The sequence below is a fragment of the Corvus kubaryi genome, unplaced genomic scaffold, assembly GCF_017639235.1.
Source record: "Corvus kubaryi isolate FWS band 111438036 unplaced genomic scaffold, C.kubaryi_AGA036_p1.0 37385, whole genome shotgun sequence".
Taxonomy (NCBI): domain Eukaryota; kingdom Metazoa; phylum Chordata; class Aves; order Passeriformes; family Corvidae; genus Corvus; species Corvus kubaryi.
In genome coordinates, this window is record NW_024581127.1 from 10,430,815 (window position 1) to 10,457,231 (window position 26,417).

Consider the following 26,417-nt stretch of genomic DNA (forward strand, 5'->3'; position numbering starts at 1 on the left):
TACAAAAATAATCAAAGAATTCCAGAGAATATGGTCTATGACAAATCAAGGTTTGTCCAGTTTGTTCATTCACTGAAAAACCAACTGGATTGGAATCCTCAGCGACAGGACTTTAAAGCATCACGACCTTTTCAAGATGGGAAGTCTACTGAAACAAATTGCAATGCTATGCTATGCTATCCAATCCAGAAGTGAGAACTGACCCTCTTTAATCTCACATAGCCTATTGCTGTACTTCAGGAGACTGGATGAAATAACAGCATCTCTCACATGAGAAAACAGGTGTAACCAGATTTAAGTTTTCTTTAAAGACCCAATATTTGTTCATTCAGGCACAATCCAATGTTATCATTAAACAGGCTTAAATAGTGAAACAAACTTGACTCTTGCTGAAAATCTATACTACTTTATTATCCCAGCTGAAAAATGACATTGATCTGGCAAGACACAAACCTTCAGGATGGGTGAACTTTCTCCTACTGTTTATGAACTGAATGGAAATAGCTGAATTTTTCCTTGTCTTCACTTTATACATCTTATACATTTCCTGCAGTATTAAAGGCTACTAAGGCAGATTGGGCACTATTTGTAGTTACCAATGCTTCCTGAAAAGGCTGGTAACTGGCTATCTGGAGATAACATTATTAAGCACCTATTCAATCAACGGTTATTTTCTTTCAATTCTAAAATAAAAAAGGAAATATTTGATAGCATATTTTGCAGCTCAAAATGTAAAAAAGTCTTCATCCCCTACTACCACTTTTCAGAAAAACTTGAGCATTTCAACATTCTTCTACATTACATATTTTTGTAATTTTAATAGCCTTCCTAGCAAATGAAAAGGTACCATTTTCCTTTTTCCTTTCCTTAATCTCTTGCAGTTTTATTACTTGAAAATACATAAGTAGATTTGTAGAAAGATCTAATACAGTTAAAAAAAAAAAGTAAAGATAAAAAAATGACTGATCTGTATCAAGACAGTCGCTAGACTTGTTCAGAAAATGCCTTCTATTCTGATTGGAATAAAACCTAACAGAGGACTGGAATTCTTTAAATATGATGAAGTTTTAAAATGGAAAGCATTATCAAATGCAAAATTTCAGTATTTTGAACCACAGCTACCCGATCTTTGCATTCAGTATAACAATATGCACTTCAGAAAGTACTGCACATCCTGGCCATGGACAAATATTTGAAGTATAGAAATTTGATATATTATCCCTATCAATACTCTAATACATATATAGAGACCATATACAGATGTGACATCTCTAAATCTATGTATTCATACATACATGCAGAATACATGTATGCATACATCGGGTACAGGTAAGTCAGAATACAGACTTTAGTTAGTAGCAATTGATATTATGCAGCAAAAGGTCAAATTAAAACTCATAAAATCAAAGCAGCAAAGGAATTGCCAGCTGCTAGAGATCCAATACAACTTTTTTCAATTAGAGCACATTTTCCACTGGAAAACTCTGAACATAGTTTAAACTTTTCTGCTATTTTTGCTGAGGTAGGAACCAGGATAATAGTCAGTTACAGCTGAAAGATGGAAGCTACCAGCAGAGAAAGACAGTTCTAAGAGACTGAGTAGTTTTACTGCTTCTCCTGACAGAACAAACGACTCCACACAACTGCTGAAAGTGATTTCATCTAATCTGCTAGATGTGTTAAGCCTGCTTTGAGAGCTGCTCCTTACAAATTTCTAGGTACTCACTGAGTAGTGAGGGCAATACGTGACACAAACAGCACTGAAGGGCTTAGCAGTCACTACCACGTTAAATGTACTTATTTAGTAAGTACAAGGCAAAAAAAAGGCCCGTGGACTAATAAAGCAGACTACCTTTTCTCCTCCTTCTACCTAAAAATTGTCCCACCATCCACTTTAGCAGAATTTCTAGTTGGAAAGTTAAATTTTCTGTGCTGCTCTTAATGCAGAGAGAAAGATTTCTCCAATTTGGAGAACTTTGTCTGATCTCAGATTCTGTGTAGCAAAAGAAAGGAAATTTCTTCTCCACCTCCTCCCAAGAGTTTCTACCAAAGTTTTAGAAAACAAATCACAATATGGGAAGTAGCAGGGAGAGTTTCAAAGGTGTTACCTGAACCTTATCAAGCTTTTAGGATACTGAGTCAGGACATTGACTAGAAATTGGTTTTTCTCATCCTTTCCAAGACTATTAATGCAAGATTACCCAAAATTTTTGCCATCACTGAAGGAAACTCCTGCATGATGAGAGTTATTGTAGGTGTTCATTTGCATAGTTTTCACAATAGAAAGACAAAAGAAAGAAAAAAACTATGCTTTAAAATGTAATGGATTCCCTGAAAGACATGCTTTCAGTTACTCCCTCATGAAGGTTTATAGTAAAAGTTCTTTATCAACTCTGCTTCTATCCAAAGAAATAAAAGCAGTTTCAGGCAAAATGCAATCAATTTCTTTCCAAATAAGCTGTGGTTTTTCTTATTTGCATCTGCTTTTGTTTCCTTCTCTCCTCATACAAACAACAGCAAAGTTGTGAACTGTTTCTTAAGACTTCTATTTTCTTCATTTCAGGGAAAATGTCTTAGTGTTCTTCTTGGGAACTTTATGGTGTCATTTTCAGTCCTGGGGCCCTTATAGGCTTTCTGAGATGCTCAAAAATTCCCTCTTTCCTTTCACCTCCTCCGCAATCTCATGTCATGTTTTACGCACCTCCACATCCAAAGAGTCCATCAGACTATCAAAAACACTGGGGTTAGAAAGAGAAGTGGCTTTTATGTAACCCAAAGTCTTTCCTGCCTTAGGAATGCCTGCTCTGCCTCTGTAGTGCTTTCAAACTCACTGGTCTGGGTGTTACAGTAAGTTAATTTTCATTTTTAATGGGAGGCACATGGCCCTGAACTCAGTACAGAATATATATTTATATACATAAATATACAAAGATAGATATATATACAAAGACATACATGTAAATACAGTTATATCTATTTCTATAATGTTTGTGACTATTTCCACATATATGTGTATTTAAAAACAGTTAATTATTGAGTGTGATGTATGCAGAATATCATCTTGACTGACCTACTTTCCAGTTAAAAGCAACACAAAAAATCCATTCTAGCCAAAAGGACAAAATTCAGACAGGGTTTCTTCTGGATAAAACAGACACAAAGCAAGGAAGCAATTAAATATATTTCTAAAAAAAAACCCCAAACATTTCCATGGTAAATTCCTTAATCAAGTTAGAGGTTGAAATAGGAGACTAAAATGTTTATAAAAGGAAAGAAATATTTTTATTTTCTTATTAAAAGGAAATTAAAATAATATGGCAATAGACGTGTCCTGCCTTATGAGGCAAACATAATAAACCCAGAACCTACTAATAAATAAATCATATATGCCATATAACAATTGTCCAACAATGATAGGATACAACAAATGCATGTTCTTATTCCCATCGAAAGGATCTAAAAACTCTGTGCAGCTGAGGGCTCCGTTGGGAGCTGGCCACCATTCCCTGGGTAGCACTGAATTCTCCTAAGATGGAGGAGATTTTGGCTGCTCTCATTTGTTTTCAGGTGTGCCCAGCTGAGATTCCAGGCTCTAGGTATGGATGCATCTTGAAAAAGGTACTAACATATCACATTAAAATCCCTGTTATCTGCCTTTCTACATCATGGACTTATGACATCTTTGATTTACATACATTCATTGGGATATTTCTGCTTAGATAAAGATTTTGCTTCCCTTTCCTAGTTTTTGAGAATGAAAGCAATACCTTCTAAGCTGTTTAAACAGGCGATACCTTGAAAATTCAACAGCGATATACTGTATTTATGAAGCTTGTTTTAAGAGGTACAATAATTCAGCAGAGAAAAAAAAATTAATTAAGATAGAAGAAAAAAAGAATGGAAGGTAAGGTTTATAATACTAAATTTGAAAGCTTTTTCAGCCCTGTGTTAAACAGTACAATGCAAACAAAGAGCCATTTTCACTAAAGCCAGTTCTATAGCAGGAAATATTCTGTTCAGATATCAAGAATTCCTTAACTACTTTACCTGAATAGTCAATCATCCCTCTACTACTCTATCTTACATAAAGGATGTAAATAAATCATTAAAACAAGAATTTGTTTGCATACCATTTTCTTTGTGAACAAAGGCTCCCTGAGGAGATTCTGGGATACCTTTCCAAATTGTGATTGGTTTGGGATAGCCAGGGTCCATGGATCTCATTTCTTCACTGTACCTCCAGTACCTGAAATATTTTTTAAAGGAAAAAAAAGTGTATTTGTAAGGTAGCAGATGAGTAACTTTGTATTTTCCCCTTCTAACACTTGCCACATTCATTAGCCACAAGTGGGAACACTGGATTTCTTCTCTTTGAACATACTACTAGATTACAAATAAATCTATTTGCTGTTTCATGTAAATAGATAGAAGATTAAAGATTTTTGCACTTCAGCAACTAAATCAGCATGCATCTCACTTATAATCTCTACAATTTTGATGCCTAGGACTTTTGCATAGTGACACAGAGAAATGCAACATATACAAAAAAACAATATACATTAGTGTTTTAGATAATATTTTAATAATGAGAGTGATGGTAGATTCAGATTAAAATACCTCCAGCGATCTTAATTTAACTCTTCATATGTAGCTTTTCATTTCATTATCACTAAACAGATGCAGTGAATTACAAAATTCAACCCGCTTTTGTGACTTTTTGCCAGCCAGCCCTTCTCAAACTTTAAAAGCTTCAGCATGCAATTCTAGTAATCCTGAACATCTGAGAAGTATTTACACTTGTGATTTATATACACTTACACATAATATTGATAATTTCTGTTTCCTTATACTGCTGATTAAATTGCTATGCATATCTTACAAGTTGGTTCTAAGAATACTACATCTCTAATATCCTCTGTGTATCCTAATATTTTGGTGGGTGGGTCATTTCATATTTTGATTGACTCCATTAATTTAGAGCATAGTTTTATCACTATCATTGATAATCTGGTTACTGCTAAAAAATTGACCCTGTTTCTCATTTGAATTTATTTTTGACTTCAGTTTTTAGAAATCCTTGTTATGATCTCGTCATATATTAAAAAATTCTTAAGGGGGTGATATTTTGTCCCTGTGAAGGTACTTAGGCATTCTAATTGATTCACATTTTAATCTTTTTCTAAATGTATAGTGGTCTAAACTGTTCGGTATTTCTCCCTGTGGGGCATTTCTCTGGCTTTAAACTTTCAATGAAATTAAAAGATGGCAGATTTCAAGTGGGTTAGGGGTTGGCAAGTGAGATTAAAAAGGCATTTGTATTTATTTTTTCTTTCTTATACTTAAATTATTTTTATAGCCTCAATTCTTAATCTAGTCACATATACATCAGCTACCAGCCAACAAAACAATGCTCTTTATTTGGATATGTAACGTCTTTGAAATTTTACATGCAAAAAGAACATGTAGAAGTATTAAACAAAGCTCTGACATTAATACTGTTGAAACCAGTTCTTCCTCATCTTTTAACTGTAAATTTTTTGGTCCTTAGTTTGGATTTTTTTTTACAAATATATTTTCTTTTTCTCTCCCTCTATTCCAGAACTCTATTTCCATCCTTTTTCTCTTCCAATCTTTTCCTTTTTCTCTTCCAATCTTTTCCTTTTTCTCTTCCAATATTTTCACCTTTTTGAGCTCCTTCTTTTAATAACCTCTGGTTTTCCACTAGCCCTAAATGACTTACAAAAACATACTTTGTCGTTTAAAGTCTTTGAGGACATACTCAGTGCACACTCAGAAATCACAAAACTGCTGGGTTTTCATCATTGATGAGAAATCCTATTAGGGAAGGACTGATCATAACACCACCTCAACAGTCTGTGCTGGAATAATGAACATGTCTACAGGGTAAGGAAAAGCCTAGTCTTGATTCTACTTGGCATGCCAAATATTCACAAGCAAACTCCCTAACAATGGTTTGAGCTCTAAGAACTATATAAATTTGTTACTGTATCTCAAAGACTGACAAAGCAACAGAGGGAAAAAAAATGAAAGTCCGCTTCATAGCTTTAGAAAAAGGGAATTTGGAAAATATTTGCTAATATATGTTCTATATCTAAGCCTATTGACTTAATGATATCCTGAGCCATCGGATGATTATGTTTTATGAAGAAAAACCATCGATTTAAACTCTAAAGTGCATAAAACCAGTCACAACAAACAGGGCCATAAACTAGGACACGTGTCAAGAAGTTCATCAAACCTATTATCTTCTAGCCCCAAATGACTCACTGCTGGTAGGAGAGGAATGGCAGAGGGACTAATGTTTTCTGTAGTCAATTCTTCCCCTTTTTGGGTTTCAAACTATTATTTGGAACAATTATCATTAGTGTTGAAATAGATAATTAGATAATGTCAAGTATCAAAAATAATGTTCCATACATGAGCTGCTTTAGACATATGACTATTCATTGGTTTGACTTTTAAATCTTCTTACTGGTTTGGTTAATGGGATTTTCTTGTTTGCTTATTTTTTTGTTTGGACATTTTTGTTATTATTTTTATTTTATAGCCAATAGTTGATGTCGTAAGCAATGCACATTGAGAAACTGTTGTAAGGGTTTATTCCTACTGATGGTCAATATCCTGTAATGGCTCAATTATCTCTGCAAGGCTCATGTTCAATCTTCTTCTAACATTCCGTATTGCATTTATATCCTGCTGAGTTTCATTGTGCTTGTTAGCGCTAAGTAGCAACTTTTCTGCCAGCACGTTTTCTCTGCTAGTTCTTTTTGCCTTCTGTTACTACCAACCGTGTTTTAGGAAAGTCCTGACTATAAGTAGCTGCCTATGCATGGAAATATAAAAGGACACTGCTGAATAAAGTCTAAAGGAAGTACAAGTCACAAAAGGTTCCTACTGTACATCTTTTTACAATATGTATGTGGAGGTGGAAAATTATTACCTGAAAATGAATTTGAATTTTAAAAAAAATTGACTCAACAGTAGGAAGCAAATTATTTAGGCATCTTCTACTCACTATGAAAATTGATTGCTTGAAATGATACCTAGTTTTAAAACATTACAAAATTTTACTTAGATATCTACTTCCCTTACCATGAGTGTTGGAGAACTATGTTTTTTTAAATAATAAAAAAACCTTTAACAATAAAATTTGTTGCAGCAATCTGTAGTGCAATTTTTACAGTACTGATAAAAAATTACGAACTGTAGTATGCTAAACATATTCTATGATGTGCATTAAATTGATTTCTTAAGTGATCCATGAATACTATTAGTGTCTGAGAACACTAAGTACCACAGAGTAACAAAAGTAGTCCTACTTTTAATAACACTAATAGAAACATTAACGTTACTAATATAGAATAATTTGTCTCTGAGCACACAAAATTTGGACAGTGATACATCAATCAACAAAGAGTATCATACTAAAAACCTGTAAAATCCATCATTCAGATAACTTGCAGTGTTTCAAAAAGTAATGAATTCTCTTGACATGTCTATAAAGCAGACAAATATTCTTTTCCTTATTTTATTGACAGGTAAATAAAGATACAGACACTAAGTGACTAGCACAAGTATTGCAGGAATAGAAAAACCTCGGATTTTACATTTTTTTCTTTCTTTGGTTGTTTTTTTTTGTTGTTGTGGGGCTGTGTTGGGTTTTCTTTCATTATTAATCATAAATATGTGTCCCTATAAGATTTATTTAGAAGTAATTCAAAGAAAATGCTCAAATTCTTCTCTAGCTCCCAGGTCTAGCTCTGAATTCCCTTTTTTACCTCATGAAATAGTAGTAAAGAAGTAATTTTCACTGACCTTAAAAGCTTTGAATCATGTCTTGCCTGCTTATGTGCTGGGGTTTAGAAATGTAGATAGAAAGAAAGAGGTAAAAGTGTACATAAACACATCACTTTGAATATTTAAGTTTAAATTTGTGACTTGCCTGTTGACTTCTAAAACATAACTTTTCTACTGGATATACATATACCCATTCCAGGATATTCACACAAATATAATTTAGGTTGTAAGACGTGAAAGCAGTGCAGCCATCTATGCAGGAGGAGTTAATTTCATTCACAATTTTTCTTCTTTTGAGAAATAGAGGAAAAGCTTAACATGTTTAGCTGATATCCATTGAATTGTTCCCTTGCAGAAATCCTATACCAACCTATCTCCTTTGAAGAAGTAGGTTTTTCCAACATCTTCCCACCAAATTGCTGAATCAATGCCATGGGAAGGAATTCCACTTCCAAGTGTTATCAAATCATGAGGATAACCTGGCTGAAGAGTAGTGTCCTTGAAAACCCAGAACTTGTTACCTGTACAAAAGCATATATATACACACACATACAAGTGTTAGTCATCAGTACTCTCAGTATAAATATTAACACACTCCTAAGAAAGTCTCCCAAAGGTCTATAGTATTGGTTCTTCCAAGTACTGTGAAAGGAAAAATGTTCTATCACTGCAGATAATGCAAAATTAAATATGCTTTATGGGTATCTTGCATTTATAAAACACTTTTCTTCAAATAAGTCCACAGAATATTTTGATACCAACTATGTAGTGATCAAAAGTAGAATGAAAATGAAATCACCTTAAGAGGCTGTGTGGTTGATAATGTAAGACATTTACAGAAAAAACTATGCAACAGTTTTATGTTTCATGAGGAAAGAGTGAATTTTATAAGAAAATAAGAAAACAAAAAAAAAAAATAGAAATTACAACCTCATAGAGACCATAGAATTTTACTACTCTGTATTTCTCCTCAAGAAGTTAAATTACTTATGAAGGATGTATGATTATTTCAGAAATAATCATAGAATTTAATTTTTTAACGTATTTTCTTTAGTGTGGCCTAAAGACAGCAAAATGAGAATCTGAACTCCCAGAGGTGAAAACCTTTTGTCGCTGAAACTAATGGGGGCTTGCCAGTGGCAGTAAGACTTAAGCTTTGTCTGTAGGTGACAAATCATTCAAAACCACCCAACTGACTTATTGCATGCTGAAAATACAAGGTAGTTGTATGGCTCCAGTTGATGTTAGCACAGTGTCTACACAAACCTCAGATTACCCAGGTTTCTCAGGTTACCAGGGCTTCCTGGACTGCAATGCTGAGTGGCTGAAATCCCTACTGCTAGAGGGGTAACTGCAGTTACTAGATAAATATACTGTATACATAGGGGTCTATGCCTACAGAAGTAGCAGCTGCACCAGTGTTTAATAGCACAGATGCCCTCTGTACCAGTTTGTGGGAGAGGATGCTTCCTGCACTTTCTCTTCCAGCTGGATAGCTTACCTCACCAGCCCACAACGCCAGTTTCCAAGCTTTAGATTTTCCTCTAGATTCCTGGCCAAGCTCTTCTTCACTGAACACTTCCATGATTATCTCACCTAATTCATCATCTCACATTAAGCCTATAGTCCAACATTTTCCCCAGTAATTTTGTTGTCCTCCTAGGAACTTCTCAGCATAGTGTGCCACCTGTGCTAATCTTGCAAGTATCTTCTCTGTTTTACATTTCTGCTTTTTCCTAATTCTTCTTCAAAACTTACTTCTCACCTGTGTCTTTTCAGCAGATTTTCTTTCAAACACAGACAGCTTTGGCTGAAAAAAGGGAATAAAGATCCCCATGTATCCCCTAGAAATAGGGAAGGGGGAGCATAACTTGCATTTATGTACTTATCTGATGGGCTTGCTTTGATGCCTGTCTTCTCTTTGCACCTAGACCACAGGGACACTCTTCTCAAGATAGACTATAGGCTCCATTGTGTAAGAACCATGTGTTTATTTTCTCTTCAATGCACTACCATCATCATTGTTTCCAAAAAGCATTGCTAGTTTTAGTAATAATTACACTGAAGGAGAAGATACTCTTTGACATCACATGGACCCTTCTGAGATAAATCACAGAAAAATCTAGACAAGATCCATGAACATATATATTGAATTGGCCTTATTGGATACTTTGCTTTGGTCTATCCATTGTTATGCATGACAATGATATTTAAAATATAAGGGGAAAAATTTGAAAACATATTTTGCTCAAATACATTTGGAAAGAGGATGTAAGAGAGAAAATAATGGCTGTTCACATTAGTTTTTGTACTTACCTTTAAGGCTAGATAGTCTGTTACACAGATTTAGGAGGTTAAGGTACTGTGTTGTATAAATATTTTATAAGGAAACGTAATATTACCCCAAAGACCTAGGATCAGGTGTATGCCAGAATCATCAAGAGGGAAAATCCTGAGTGCTGTTTTGCAGTTGGTTTTATATTTTAGCTATCCCTCAGTGGTATTAAATGTTTGTTTAAAGGAAGGGTTTTTTTTAATCTCCCTGTTTGTACTGTGGTGATTTTAAGCATGCTTTCATTTCTTCAGAGTTTAATTAGGAGAGGAGGTATAGTTTCCATGCTTCTCATGCTGGGTTTCCAGAGTTAATTTTTTATCATCTTCTTTACAGCTGCTTGTCACCCACTTCCTAACACAGACACTACAGTTTGCTCAACAGATCCATCTTCGCTCCCCTGCCAGTTGAAGGACAAAAGGACTCAAAGAATGAGTATGTACACAGCCATTTAAAGTACTGAAAATAAAAGAGACACAGAGATCTATGAAGAACAGTCATGGAAAGCTGAATTCTCTGTTGACCTGGGATTAAGGTTGCTGCTAACCTGAGATTTACCTTTACTGAGATGCCTTATAAAATTTCCTTTATAGGGTTTGATAATGACAGAGGTGAGCATCTTCCATTCTCTGTCCCTCCTCCTATGTGGTTTGTCTTTTTCCAATTCACATGACTGGACACAGAAGGCTTCAGATGTTAATGGCAGTTTCAAATGCAGTGATAAGAGAAGTCATGCGCTTTGGACCTTACTAGTTGGTACTTATGGTGTGAACAACAGATGGCATCCAGTGAATGATCCTGAGCCAGCTCATTTCTGTTTCAGAAGATCATTCAAAATGACAGCTATTGCACAGCATTGCGAGGCATATGCTGTGATGTATGTAATGCCAATACTTTTCTCTGTACCTCACAAGGAATAGAAGTCAAAGCAATTGTTATGAATAGATCATTATCAGCCATACCCAAGGAGGCAAAATTAACTATTAACAAGATCAGGTCATACCAAAATAAACAATGGTTATGCATAAACCATAATAAGTGACAGCACCACTGAACCAGGTATTTTTTGCATATTCAGAGATACTGAAGTAAAAGGAAAGTGTAAATGTGGGTACAGACTTAAGAAACTGAATTCTTCATATAATTTCTTACTAAGAAGCAAATTCTTCTTAGAAAACAGAGAAAAGGTAAATTTAACTGTATTTTAAGTAGACAGTGGAGCATTGACAGCTCTAACATATGTGAGCAAGTCCTATTGATGCTAACTAGAGGGAATTTTATTTAACATTTGCTTTAGAAGACATGTTTAGTCTGCTATAACTGTGTTGATTGTTAATGAGAAATACTGTATATAAGAAATCCAAATGTTCCATCTGGCTGACAGTTTTCACTTCAGTTTTTTGTTTGGTCAGTTTTTTAGGAGGTTTTAGGAGGTTTGTTGCTGGTCTTGTTTTGGATTTTTTTTCTATCTCTCAGCTGGAGGAAAGTGGGTGACTATTGATCAGAGAATTGATCTGATCAACAGAATATTTATCAAAACCTGATGTCAGGAGAAGCTAAAGCTGAAAACCAGCTCAAAAGATGCCCAACTGTGATGAGAATGAGATAATTTTATTTCTAACATATTTATGTAACTTTAAGTGTAGCACATACTAATGCTAAAGTCAGTATGCTTCCATGTAGCTCATATTCCACTTCCACTTATAAATGGTCAGTAAGACTTCATTAATTGTGATCATAATGGAAAGAACTATGACCAAACTAGTCATATTTTTATTCTTCTTATAGATAAATAATGCTTTTTCAGAGTCATAACCTATGCCCTTGGCAGAAACCACCACTGTGTTTATTTTAAAAAGTTGTTTATTTAAGGTCTCATTGGTAGATTTGTTATTCTCACAGAGAATACAGCACCACGTGTTTCATGAAGTCTGGAACTTCAGAATGTTTAATGTCTCTGCTTTTATTCCCTAATGTAAGGTCTAATATAATAAGAAGCAGATTGCTAAGGTCAGAAGCTGAGAGTGAAGCAAGTGATAAAAAAGCTAAAATGTCTTACTTCTTGCAATAATGCTTTGTTAAATATCATCACTGTAGGGAAACAGCTGAGAAGGATGAACCATGCAATTATTTGAAATCTCTCAACATCTATCTCTCAACATTCTAAAAAAAAGTACTGGAAATAAAGGACATCTGTATTGCTATGCTTCACTTAAAATAACAATATTCTAGATATTCTTCAGACTGTTAAACAACCTACTGACTACTGCAAACAAATATGTAGGTTTTAGTAACTGTAGTTCTTTCTTTATAGAATCTGAGTTCTGAATAATTGTGCTTCTGGGTTGCCAGCAACGAAGTTTTTTGTCCATATTATTTGGTATTATGGTATATGTATAGTGCAAGAAGTGCGTGGCATATAATCACTGTGTTAGAGTGGTGAGATGAATTCCCAAATTTTTAAAGAATTACATGTAATTGAAATCAGTTAAAGTTTTAATATCTAATCCTCAATGTTTGGTTTTTTTTCCAGTCAACAGTCCTCTTAATTTTGGTCTTTCAAGCCTGTATCTAGTCTTTTTACTAGGATCCTAAAATTACTATTCATGGTTCCTTTTTCTCCATTCCCTATTTCCCACATCAAGTTTCTGTTATTTCTCTGTTCCATGATCTGATACTACAGTAAATCTATTTTTCAATATAAAACTGTCAGGTCATGGGGTAAGTGCAGTTGAATGATATGATGGAGGCACTGGTAGCATGAGTTTTACAGCAGCCTTTCTATTGCTACATTTGGTTTACCATAACATTCAACAGTGCAGATGGCTTGACAATTTCATTTTTAGCACTATATAAATTCCCACAGGTACACAGAATGAATTTTACTATTCACATTTTCTCATTAAAAAAAAAAAGAAAGAAAATAGAAAATAAAAAGGTATCTTTCTGGTGCCATCTTCTTATTATCATTCAACATGGGCACTGGCAATGAATAATAACGAGAATGCAAACATCTGGTTTTTATAAGCAGCTATCCACCAGATTACTGTGTACTTTATGAGTACGGTCTGGTCTACTGGGGGTTGATGAGTCCATCTGGCAGGGAACAGGAAGAGCATCTCGGTCATAAGCTTACCAAGCTGGTAAAGAGGGCTTTAACCTAAAGTTGCTGGTGGAGGGGGAACCTCAATCCATCCCACTCCTACCAGTTTGATGCCAGTGCCAGCAAGAGATGTCCAGAGCCTGGAGAGAGATCACAGGTCAGCAGGAGAGCACCTGAAACAGCACAAAGGAATTCCAGCCACTCCAGCCAGTAAGTTGACTTCATTGGGGGCACCAAATTAAATGCCTCTATGCAAACACACGTATTATGGGGAATAAGCAACAGGAGTTGGAGATGTTCTTGGAAATTTGTGCACACCTGCAGGGCTGTGATCTTACTGGCATCACAGAGACATGGTGGGATGGCTTCTATGAATGGAATATTAGAATGGAAGGCTACTGGCTCTTTATGAAGGATGGGTAGAGAAGAGGGCATGGGGATGTTGCCCTCTGCGTCAATGACTGCCTGGAGTGCATGGAGCTGTGCTGGGATGATGAGGAGTTTATCACCTCTGTGTCAATGATGGCCTGGAGTGCATGGAGCTGTGCTGGGATGATGAGGAGTTTATCATAGAATCACAGAATCAGCTAGGTTGGAGAAGACCTTGGAGACCATCAAGTTTGACCTATGAACTAACCTTACCAACTAAACCATGGCCACATGCAGTCTTTTACTAAACATCTCCAGGGACGGTGACTCCACCACCTCCCTGGGCAGCACATTCCAGTGCCCAACCACTCTTTCTGTGAAGATTTTTTTTCCTAATGTCTAGCCTGTATATTTGTAGTATATTATGGGTCAGCACTAAAGGAGGGCAGGAACAGGCAGAATTATAATGCGGGTCAGAGGAGTGCATAGTGATATTAATCCAGTAGAAGTTCTCTGCTGACACCTCATCTTTTCTATTTTATTCTCTGAATAATGGATGTGGATATTGGCTTAGGTATGTGCTTTGTTAACACATCTGTGTGCTAGACTTCAGATTTAAAGTTCCTTCTAGAACTTACTTGTTTGGCCCAATTTTAGACTGGTAAAGCACACTACCTGGATAACACATTCTGCTTGATCATCATCTTAGCAACAATCCACTTGTCTATTTCTAGCACCTTTGGGAGGAGGGCATGTACTCTTTTCCCAGGAAATTTTGTGAGGGAATAGAAGATACAAGATAATGATTGTTTACCTACAGTCTATTTATATAGATTTCTGTAAACATGTTCCACAAGGCAGTTGAGATCCTTGGAACAGGAATTTTCAAGAGCACCCACACAGAAGACTCAGCTGAAATTTTTGATTCTGTAGCAGTGGAAAAACACGAATTACACTTATAGACAAACTCCAACAGTTAGATATTAAGAGTCATGAAGAAGTGGCAGAGAAGCAAAATTTTTTTAAAAAATTGCACATGGAAATACAAGGGCTTTTGACCTAGGTGAATAAAGGGATAATACAAATGTCATTGGAAAAATATTGGAAGGAACTTTGAAAAGAAGTCATATGGAAAAACACCTACAGCAGAAAATCCAAGTATCATATGATATCAGCTAGAAGGCACAAAACTAACTGGTCTGAAATAAGATAGCAAAAGGTGGGGATGATGAGAAATGAAAACACAATTCTGACTTCTAAGAGTGCAATCCTGCTGCTCCTGCTTCCTTTAATTAATCTTGATTTAATTTCCCAGTCAGAAAATAGAGAGGTTCCCTCCTCCTTCTGTTGCTATCTATAAGCCACAGACTACAGAATCAACCCATTCCTCTAACACCTAACAGGAGCCAGTCAGCACTGGGTGAAGAGTCAAATAATGATAAAACATATTTCAAGGTCACTGGGAAGGAAAAGAAAGCAGCTGTAAGAGTAAGCTTGATAATTTCTGTCTGGAGCTCAGTAATGGATCCCAGCATTATCAAGGCAGAAGTCTGGAATGTACAGGGTAGCTACTTTGATGTTTGTAGAAGTGGTGCAGAGGAATAGCTATAGAATAGTATTTTTATCCTTCCATTTCCCATGGACCAAAAAATCAAGCAGTGGGATAGAGATTTGGAGGTACCTTGATCATGATTCCCAACCATATCAAATTCCCAGAGTTAATGACTTGAGGTTTATTTTATGGAAAAAGAAGTAAAAGCATTTGCTGTATTGAAGTCATATAAATAGAAAATGTACTATATGGAATGTAATTTTCCTTATGATTCACATAAAAAATACAATTTCACTATTAGTAAAACATAAACTTCATCTTCATTGCACTGTTATGAAGTGTTTCTGCATGTTATTAAATATTTTTCATTTAGCATTCCCAAGATCCTGTTTCTGTAGTGACTGAAATATTACTTCTAACTCCATGTAAATGACTCCACTTGTAAAAATGAATTAATTTTTTATATAACAACTTAAAAAACCTACCTTTTTTTGTAATGAGTTAAAAAATTAATCATTCACAACACTAAACAAACTAAATAGCTGAATAATTTTTCACATATTTTTTATCTATTCAGTTTCTTCTCCCAAATGATTATTTTATAAAACATACTTTACATAATTTTCAGACTTTTGTCACTAAGTATGCATTTATTAAACATATAAGATCATTTTATTATTAAATTTAAATTAGGTAGATGCTCAAGAACCTTGATTTTGAAGAACAGGTGATTTCTGGAGTGAAATTTAGAAAGAATTATTAGCAACAATTCAATCTATACCACCTATTTTCTGGATTTTATGCTTCTTTAAAAATACTAAATAGACATCTATGAGAAAGATTATTTTTCCCCACATGAAACTCCTAACATCACAGTTCTTAGATGAAACAAATACAATGCAGTACAGTGAGGTGTATATATAGCAGAGATTCCATTTAAATCTATCAGAAATTCATTTGTAAAAAGGAAGAAAGCAAAGAGAACGACAAAAAAATTAATGATGAAAATGTGTTCATTGTGTTTTTCTAAAACACATTTTTCAAAAATTATTTCATAATAGGTCACTTCCTTTCTATGTCTCATATTTATACTTCCAAATTTTTATTGAATATGTAAGAGCAAATGACCTGATACTGTGAAGGGTAATCATAAGTTAAAAATGTAGTTGCCAAACAAGAAAATCTTAACTTATATACTCTTCATTCAGCTACCAATTTGCGACAAGATTTACAAATTATTAGTAAAAATAAACAAGACGTGTTTCAAGAAATCATCACAGTCAAAAGTATTACACTAAATTTTACTTTTGTCCTTTCTTACCTTTAAAGAAGACAAAATTCCCCTCACTGTTTTCATAAACTGCGTCAATGCTGGGAGGCAGTCCCCTCCAGAAGTAGGTAATCTGCATGGGGTATCCATCCATCACCCTGTTGTTTCTGACTCGCCAAAACCATTGATCCTGGAAACCAAACATACACTTACTACATTTATATGTGTTCACTCGCTGTCTTGAAAATACTAAACAGACTATCCTAGTATTGTTAGAGCAGACCTTTTGCTGTTTGGGTAAGCACATTGTGTTTGCATTCATGTCACATTCCAAATGTTTCAGAACTGGTTTTTGCTGAGTTGGGAATAAGCTACACACGTGAACTGTGTGTTTGGAGCAGATAGCTCTCAGTGGAACATACGGCATGCTGTATGAGATGATGTAACTTTCTCAACTTCATTCCTATAAGGGGCCCAATTTAAAATTTGCGGTCTGATTACAAGTGCTTTTAGACTGAACCATATGCTTTTGTGAATGCACAATATAATGCGACTACAGACAGGCTTTGAAGATCAATTAATTCTGCAGGCCACTTTTTTCTTAGTGGCTGCTGACAGTGAAAGGTTATTAGATATAGTGTAACATTACTACATCAGTCCAGTAAGAACTACGCTGTGATGACAATTTTGCTGTAGTGAAGTTTAGCAGTCTTTCCAAGCAACATTAAATAGAATGTTCAATATTACAGCCATATATATATACTTATATATAATAGGTGCTAAATCCAGCTAAATCCAATACGTAGTACATTAAATGGGTATCAGTAAAGATATCATTGCTGTACCTCTTCAGATCTTCTAACAACTGTTTCAGCTCATTCAATATTTAGAGATGAAAAATAGGGTAAGGCAGTATTTAACTTCTTACACATTTGAACATTTTTCAGCAGTAGTATTATTTAAAACAACTCCCCTTAATAATAAAGAAAGTGATGTTCTGTCAGATATGTCACAGTTTTACATGGCAGTTCTTCCTCTGTGTAAGGAACACAGAATCCACAGTGCAACAAAACCTGTAAAATCATCAAGTCAACAAATATCTTCTTGAGAATGAGTTATATTTCAGACTTAGTGTTTCGTGGAGTATATTTGCATTATTTCATTTTGATAACAAGACCAATAAAGTTATATTTTGCAGATTTGTTATTGAGTTGTATGTCAAACTGTATTTCATACTTCATGTTGCTGACTTGCAGTATAATATTTAGAATATTCTTATCTATTATTTGCTCAAATTCCTTAGCAAACCAATAATTTTTCCTGCTATACTATTAAAATCCTAACAATAATACAATTATGCCAAAATGGAGTGTTTGATTCATTCAGCATATCCCCATAAATTCGTTTTTAAATCTGTTTATATGTATATGGGCCATTGCCTTTAATGTCTAAATATTCCATTCTGAAGCATAATTCTGAATATAACACACCATGTTCTCTCTTCTCCTGATGCATTCTTGTAGACTTCTTATTTTCCTATTTTCATCATCTTTACCTGTCCTTGAAAGAACCATGAACAATGGGGTATTGCTCAACAGTAAGGATCCTACAGGTGTCCACAAAACTAAAAATTTTAAAAATTTATAATTTTAGCATTTTTATGGTCTTATTTAAACAGACAGAGGCTGGCATATGATTTGTCAATAGATGTAATTTCAGGGAATCAGCAAATATCTGGAAATGTCTGAGGGCAGGACTGAAATTTTGGACCATTTATAAGATTGGGGAAGGTAGGTGTGGGCAGAGGCTGATAGAATAATTTGTTTATGTAAATTTAATTTTCCTGGCTGACTTTCCTATGAATGTGATGGACTCAATGGTTTTAGACTGACAGAATTCAAACTCTGGAACTCAAGAAATCCAGCATGTAGCTGTAAAGTATGCCAAGAACCTTTCTGAAGTATCAGATGGGATAGGCTCTGCTTTTAGAAAGAATGCATAATTTCAGCACATATATGTAAATGTAATTAATTTATCTTAAAGTTATACTTACCAGCAATTTTATCATCTGCATTTTGATAAACATGTACAATTACTGAAAGTATGTTGTCACAACAGTTTAGCTATTATTGAAATTCAAAAAAGCCATAGTCCTAGAGAAAGCATATTCACTCTGACAAAGCTCTTTCACACTTTAGGTAAATAGCTTGAAATGGTTTCTCTGGCAAAACACTTCTCGGTGTATTTGTTTATGTTGAACAAACACAGCTTTATGTCTTTTGAGAAATGGTGTGTATTGAGAAACCCTTTGCCTTTCCCACTATGTTGGTTAAGTATACTTTTTACTATTTTGTTTCCCCAAAACACATTAACTACAGCAGACAGGTTGAACACATGACTTGTCACATGCACTCCTATGCAAAGCCTGACAAATGCATACATTGAATGCATAGATTTTAGTGTCTTTCCTTGATGGCTAGCAAATGCCTCTTCACAAGCATCTGCAGATACCCAATTGTTTCAAAAACATGGATTACTCCTGTGCAGCTGAGATCTGGCATAATAATGGATCATTAAATATTATGACTATAGACATAGCAAGTAAATTAAACTTGGACAATTATTCCCAGTTCAAAAAGCAAAACTGAAACAAACAAAAATCAACATTTAATTAAGATAGAGCAATATATCTAAAACCCAGAAAATGGGCATTGAGTGAGAAGACTGTAAGCTGTTTCAGAAACATGATGGATAAAGAGTAACAGTCAAATGAAGAAGCAGTAGCAGTCACTCAAATTGAATGTTTTGACATTTTTTTAGAAGATGAGCTATTTCTGAGAAAAAAAGATGAGAAAGCTTTTTAGAGAAAACCAACTAAACAAAGGTCATACATAAATCACTCTGCACTGTCAGTAAATGCTTTAGGCATTTTTTTCCTGTGCATTTAAAGGGACTAATAATATAGTATATTGTGTATGATCATAGCATATACCTTCCTCATAAAACCATTTATTAACAACTCAGAGAATCTTGAATGAAGAAGACTATAAGAGTAAAAAATCTGTCTCATAATGCATAATTTTCATACTTTTTTGGTAGATACAGTCTCCTCCGAATCTTAGAATATATGATTTTGCCTTTTTTAGTGATGATTGTGTTAAATAGTTCTTTATGTTTCATTCTGTGAATGTTTAAATCTGTACTCCTATGAATAATTAATTTCCATTTCAGTATTTATTATCAACTTAAATATCTTTCAGATTCCTTAAGGGACACAACTGATATGTATGAGAATTAAAAACAATCTCGAGGTATTTTGGTTCATCCATAATACAGAAACTAGAGGAGCTTTTAGTGAAAAATTAATGGAGCTTTCTTGTCTAAGGACATAATTTTCTCTTATGTCTCTGGACCAACAACCATCGTCAACATTAAAACATTAATTTGCTACAAACTGTCTAGAGCTCTGACCTTTATTTTATACCTAATGAACTCTATCTACAATTCTGTAATGACATGTGACACTCTGACTCAAGTTCAAATGATACCCAGTAAAAACAGAAAGACTGCCCAGTGTGATAGACATTCCAAAAAACCTCCAATGAGCTAGAAAGGAGGAAAAAATTAGAAAACTTTGAAGTGGTACCTTTTGTAACTACTTGGAGATGAAGGCAGGTAAAGATTTAAGGCAGACAGGTGCAAAACAAGGACAAATTGCAACTGTAAATTATTTTATTTTGACTATGATTATAAAAAAGTGTGTGAACCTCCAGTAATTTGTGAAATACCCTTGCATTGTACAGCAAAAATCTCTGTGAATTTCTGCCTGATTTGATGTCTAAGTGTATATATATATAGTGCTGTTAGGGGTATTCCTTTAATATGATGGAGTGAGATGCAAAGTTTAATAGCTACAGCTGATAGGGAGAGAAGTTTTACTATTTCTAGATTCCACAGGATTAGTGTTTGGCTTATTTAATTTGAAAAAAGAAAAAGTCAAATAAGCATAATACTTCTGCCCTAAATAAGTGCCAATCAAATCAAATACTAAATATCAATCAATACTATAGCTTAATATTACTGACAAAATATGTTAAGGTATCACATTGGGTCTTGTGTTCTCCCACAAGTATACTCTGATCATGTGCAAAAGCAAGCCTGTGTGAATGGAAGACTGAACACACCCAGCAGCTAAGCAAAACAGCAGCAACAGACTGAAACATCCAGACTAATGAGTATCCTTCTACTTTTTTTTCATCTGAGGATTGCAGGGAAAAAAAAAAAAAGAAGCCAGTGGCAGATAATATACTAAGGTATTTAATAGCTTTAAATTCTTCTCTTAGAGAGGAAGAAGAGTTCTGGTTATATACAGAGAAATTTACCAAAGGACAGAGCCTGCCAAACCTACATTTCAAGACTGTGATCAAGGAGACAATAAAGTTCTCCTACTATACACCTTTATGGGATATTAAGAAACTGAATTTGGGAAATTCAAGCTATATTTATCATAACTAAACCAAAATAAATTTGGAATATCCTTTTAAAAATCTTGATCTAATCTCAAAAGGCACTTTTCCACATCTACTTCCTCAGGTCGTGAATTTCATCGGGGAATCTCAATGTTAGTAAAAACAGGCCTGTGGCATATGGAAATAAAGCCTTTGGGGCTACTCATTTGGGGAATTCCACTATTTCTTTAGTAACATCCATTTTCAACATTCTGAATTTGGAATTTATAGAATTTAAGCCAAAGGACATTACTGCACAGAATAGGAAAAAATGACCCAAAAAACTTTTGAGCAACTTCCTGGGACATAATTTTCATGGAGCAGAAAATAGAAGATACAGTCTAGGGGATTTAAGTACAGAAAAATTATTAGCACGATTCAGCTATGAGAAGGATTCTGAAATGATTTTTCTTTTCTGTTTTTCTTTTTTTTCTCAATATAGAATTTGCAACGAAACTTACAGACTAGCCCTGCTTCAGTTCCTACTTAATTCCATTGCAGAAAACAATTGGCTGTATTGAGACCAGAATCAGACATTAAATAGATGCTACCAATCTAGCTCATTTTAGGAAACAATTAACTAAATGCACTATTCTGCACACACACAGAATACTTTAGCTCAGCTCATTATTAAGATGGTTCACATTAAGAACAAACAAAGCTCCTTTAAAACTATAAAGGACCGTTATCCGTTCATTAACAGATGGATGTACAATGCATCACTTATTTGAACTTATAGAAATAATTCATCTTTCCTCATGTGTTTGGGACAACAGCACAGTTACCCAGTTAGAACAGGGCATAAATGTGGTCTGAGAGTCACTGTGAGAAGTCAGAGCATTTAACACCACTCAAAAAAATCTCAGCACTTCCTGTGTTGAGATCCTGAACCTCCTGATGATATCCTCACTGGAAATGAGACCAACACATTGCATTCAAAACAAAGATATGCAAAGATGACACCAAATGCTTGTTCTGTTTCTTCCTTACTTTCTCAAGTAAGGAATTTATTTCCTTGATGCCAATTATTAAGCACTGTTACTATTTACCGTTGGTACCTAACCAGACACTGGAGAACTCCTGTAGAGAAATTAAAACCATTGTTTGTTAAGGACTTATTCTTTTCCTTAACAACATGCTAAGGCTAACTAACACCATAAACTAAATAATTAACTACTGTGACTTGGCATAGGAGCAAGTGAAAAACTGGCAAACACGTCCCTCTGTTGAATATTGGAAGTGTGAAATTGAGCCTGCTTTAAAGTATCTGTCTTCAGCTAAGCTGAGGTTCACTTGTGTAAATACATTTTCAAGTGGAAATATGTAGTGATTTTATGAAGGAAATCTTTGTTAAGGAATATGCTAAGCATTTTTTTTCTAGTATCTGTACTTATCTGCTGTTCTGTATTACTAACACAATAAAGTGATGTCAAGTAATTTATTCCGGGTCGAAAATGGCCTTGTTTATGCTAAAACCTGTCTTCTCAGCATCTTATTCTGAGTCCTAACTATTGGCCTGAATACTCTCTTTCACTTATCTGAGATATGTGCAAAACTGCTTTTCATTGCTCATGCTGAAATCTATAGCTAAGCTTTAAGAAAAAAAAGAGCTAAAGCAACCCAGAAATTAGACTTCAAAGATCAGGGAAAATATGAAAGTAATCAATTTATTTTTCAGAAAGGACTCAAAGGCTTATGGCATTTCATATACCTTCTGACTCTCTTCACAAGAGAAACCTCTTTTCCTCCCTCATTTGTAAACTTCTGTACAGATCTCCTTCATGGACCACATACACAACAAAATTGCAATATGCAGTCTCACTTACCTGAAATCTGGTTTATGCACTGCCAGGACAACAGGATGTAGCGAGTGGAACTGTGACTGAAGCGGAAGCAAAAAAACCTCCTTTACCCTCAACATCAAATTCTAAAGTATGGTTGATTGCCCAAAACATTGGCAGTCCCTCTGAAACCTATCCTGAATTTTTGTAGTGATTTCAATAAGCTGCATGTGAGTATTTCCACTTCTAGTGCTGCACAGTGATGGATCCAGGATGCAGAAATTCTCCTTTATTTTGTCTTTTAATTTCTTCCTTTCTGTCTAATCTTCCTTGTTTTACTCTTTCTCTAATGCATACCTTGGTCATTTGTTCAGAGTGCTGGTGCTCAAGCACTGCCAGAGGTAGATGCAGGGCTGACCTGTGCTGGAATACTGCAGGGAATGGCTGAGCACCTCAGCCAACCTGCTCCCTCTGTGGTAATACATTTAAGAAAGGCCAAAAGCATTGCTCCCCACTCGGTTTTTTCATATTCAAAACAGTTTCATGATCAGCAGCAGATTTGAGAAATTTTTCATTTTATTTCCAATATAAAAATACTGAACGTTTGACAAGCTACACAAGAATTCTGCAGTTCTTCAACAGACTTTGAAGAGCACTTGTTCATTTTTAAACTAGATTCTGCGAATCACTCCTTTGTGCTATATTTTTCTCATTTGAAAGACAACATTCATTGTTCAGCTATTTGAAGTGGTGTTATTTTGTCCAACATCATAAACATAAAAAGAAGATAAAACTACTTGTTGGAGTGAAAGCTCCTCTGGACTCAGGCCCAGAGGGAAGCCAAAGCACAGGGGCTGAATTAAAACCCTTGGACAAGCTGAGATACATGAAGCCACACCAAAGTGAAATAGAAATACAGATTTTTTAACTTTTAGTAGAAATATATGCTAAGTGCCTTAGACATTAAAAAGCTGCAGCAGAGACCTTAAACACAGTTCTTACTGCAGCAGTGTTACCTTTTCACAGAATTCTTTACTTTAGACAAAATATAGATAGAATTATACTGTTCACGTTTTACAGATAGAGTGTTCACATAAACAATAAGAACTGATAGAAACTGTACACGCAAATCTGTGTAATACCTATGTAACACTTTGTAAGACTTAGGACTGTTAGAATTAGACCAGGATAGGTTAAGAAAAGAAAAAATAGAATCGTGTGTTAATCTCATTGGTCAATTAACAAATATAACCCACACTTCTGTAAGAAAAAATATAGAGCATATAGAAGAAGAAGCAGCTGTTTTCTGCCTGCTGTTTGCTGTTGCTGCTTGGCTTTATCATGTAACCCCCTTCAAACTCTGCCTTCAAGAAAGCTATGAGACTATGAAATAAAGAACTTAGCAGAACAGCAGCCTCCTCTGCTCTTTTACCCTGGTCTGAGAAGGAAGGGTACACCATTAAAGCTCAACTACTCACATTTTTAGAATCATAGAATCATAGGAACAGTAAGGTTGGAAAAGATCTCTAAGACCATCTAAGTCCAACCTTTGACTGAATATCACTGTGCCCATCAAATCATGCCATGAATGTATCTGTGAAGCTTATTTTGGTTGTCATACGTTGAATTTTTCCTAATTATCATGCGTATTACAAGGCAAATATGTAAAAAGTACACAATATTGTGAACTTACATGACCTCTTCCTAAAAAACATATAAAAAAATATTCAACCAAGTACCATGTGCAGTTTGGTCATTTGCTGTGCAGAAATTATTTTGGACATCTACTTAGTTGACTATTAGTGTATCCAAACACTTTGTGAGATTCCTTGAATATTGAATGTATAAGACATACAAAGAAAAGCATCACTTAAAAATAGACCCTAGGCTTAAAAAGAAAATGCTCAAAGGCCAATATTTTTCTTTTTTTTGATAAATGGTCTTTGATAAACAGAGTGAACTGACTGAGGAAGTACCTCTTTCAATGAAGGTAGCAAATGTAGCCTACTTGCAGAGGCATCCACAGCCATGGCTGTAGTTCCTGTTTGGAAAACATCTTGATTGAAATCCTGGCCCTTTCCTGTCGCTGTTCAGCTAAGTGCAGAAAATAACTGCAGTAACTATCTAACTTACTTTCATCTATGTTGCAAAGGACATATGATTGCTGTTGCCCTGTCCAATTTCTAGTGCAGATGAAAGCTGTTTATTAAAAAATATATTCTCTACATTTCAAATTTTAAAAAATCTATTACTGCATATAGAAAAAAATCATTCTAAAATAAACATCTCTTAAAACTTCTATTAGCATTTGGTGTTATATCAAAGTAATTAAGAATACTTTAATGTACATTTGTTTTATATATATATACAATATTTTTTATTATTGTATCCTCATTTTGTTACAGCTGTTTTCATTAGTAAATTATTCTTTGATTACAGAGTTTATTTTCATTCTTTCAGTCTTACTAAATATTTTGTTTAATAATTTCTTCACTATCAAATTGTATGTGAACTTTTTATCAATTTTTTGATGCATACCCATCTGTCATCTCTATTTTTCCTGTGTGGATAGTACCAACGGTATTTTATCCTTTCTTCTCTTTGTAAACATTAACTTTTCAAAAATATTCTGAAGTAATCAAAAGTTGTAAGTTTTTAGAAAACACTTTCAGCTCAAGGAAAATCTGTTCTGCAGAATCCATATAAAACATGCTAGTTTTTGGCTAACACCAGTAGCTGGGAAACACTAGATCTCACACTATACATGAAACTCAGCAAATTTAGAGACCTCTAACAACACCATGGATTGATCTGGGCCTTATGTGGATGGTTTCCATGCACTGTATCACCACTATACACTTTCAAAGAGCACTTGGCTCCTCCTGGAAAATCTTCCACATGAGAACTTGTCCACTGTATCTCTTCAGATTACAAGAATGACGCTAACAGACCTCGCACTATGATGCAGCTGGAGATGATATTGCATTTTCTGATCTGTCCCACAATATATATATAAATGGTGACAACTCAGGTAATCAATGTTTTATATCTACCAACCAAACATATAAATTTTTTTAAATAATAACAAAAATAGATAAATAAAACCAATCTCCATTCGGATGGGTTTCTGTATTCCTCACTGAATTGAGCATTTCAATTCATTCTGATTTTGTCCAAATAACTAAACTGACTGAGACACTATAAAATGTTTTGATTGCCACATGGTTATGATTCAATATGAATAAACAAATAGACAGACATAAAAGAAGCAAAATAAAGACCTGTAAAGACATCAAATCTAGGCTTGCAGCCAGGAATCTCTGGAATGCTCAAATTCCCCCTAACACTCCATAGGTATCAGCACATGTCCATGAAGTACTGCATAAAATGTTTCATCCACATGATGAACATTCAGCCTTTACAGAGCAGTCAAATGTTTATTTCCTCAGTAGTGATTGCACATTGAGACTACAAAACCATGCGTAAATTTTCTTGAACCCAATTCTGTTGCCCCTCCCCACAGGGAGTTAACATAAAAGCAATGAGCTCTGTTAATTCATGGAGCAGTGGTGTGTTCTGCACCATGGAAAGATAAGAAAATTGGGCATTTTTTATTACTAAAAAAAATACAAATTTTCTTGGTTAGAATTGAAAACCTTTCTCCTGGTTCTGAGAAAAAAGTGT

At 34.7% G+C, this 26,417-nt stretch overlaps 1 protein-coding gene across 1 annotated transcript in view; it reads right to left on the reverse strand.

The window, feature by feature from the left end:
* MMP16 (matrix metallopeptidase 16) overlaps window positions 1-26,417 on the reverse strand; it is a 174,906-nt gene that overhangs the window by 11,650 nt on the left and 136,839 nt on the right. The window contains exons 7-9 of the mRNA XM_042035766.1: window positions 16,496-16,634; window positions 8,189-8,339; window positions 4,131-4,246 (exon numbers count right to left, since the gene is read on the reverse strand). Of these exons, the coding sequence (XP_041891700.1) occupies window positions 4,131-4,246; window positions 8,189-8,339; window positions 16,496-16,634 (406 nt within the window). The remainder of the gene's footprint in view (window positions 1-4,130; window positions 4,247-8,188; window positions 8,340-16,495; window positions 16,635-26,417) is intronic.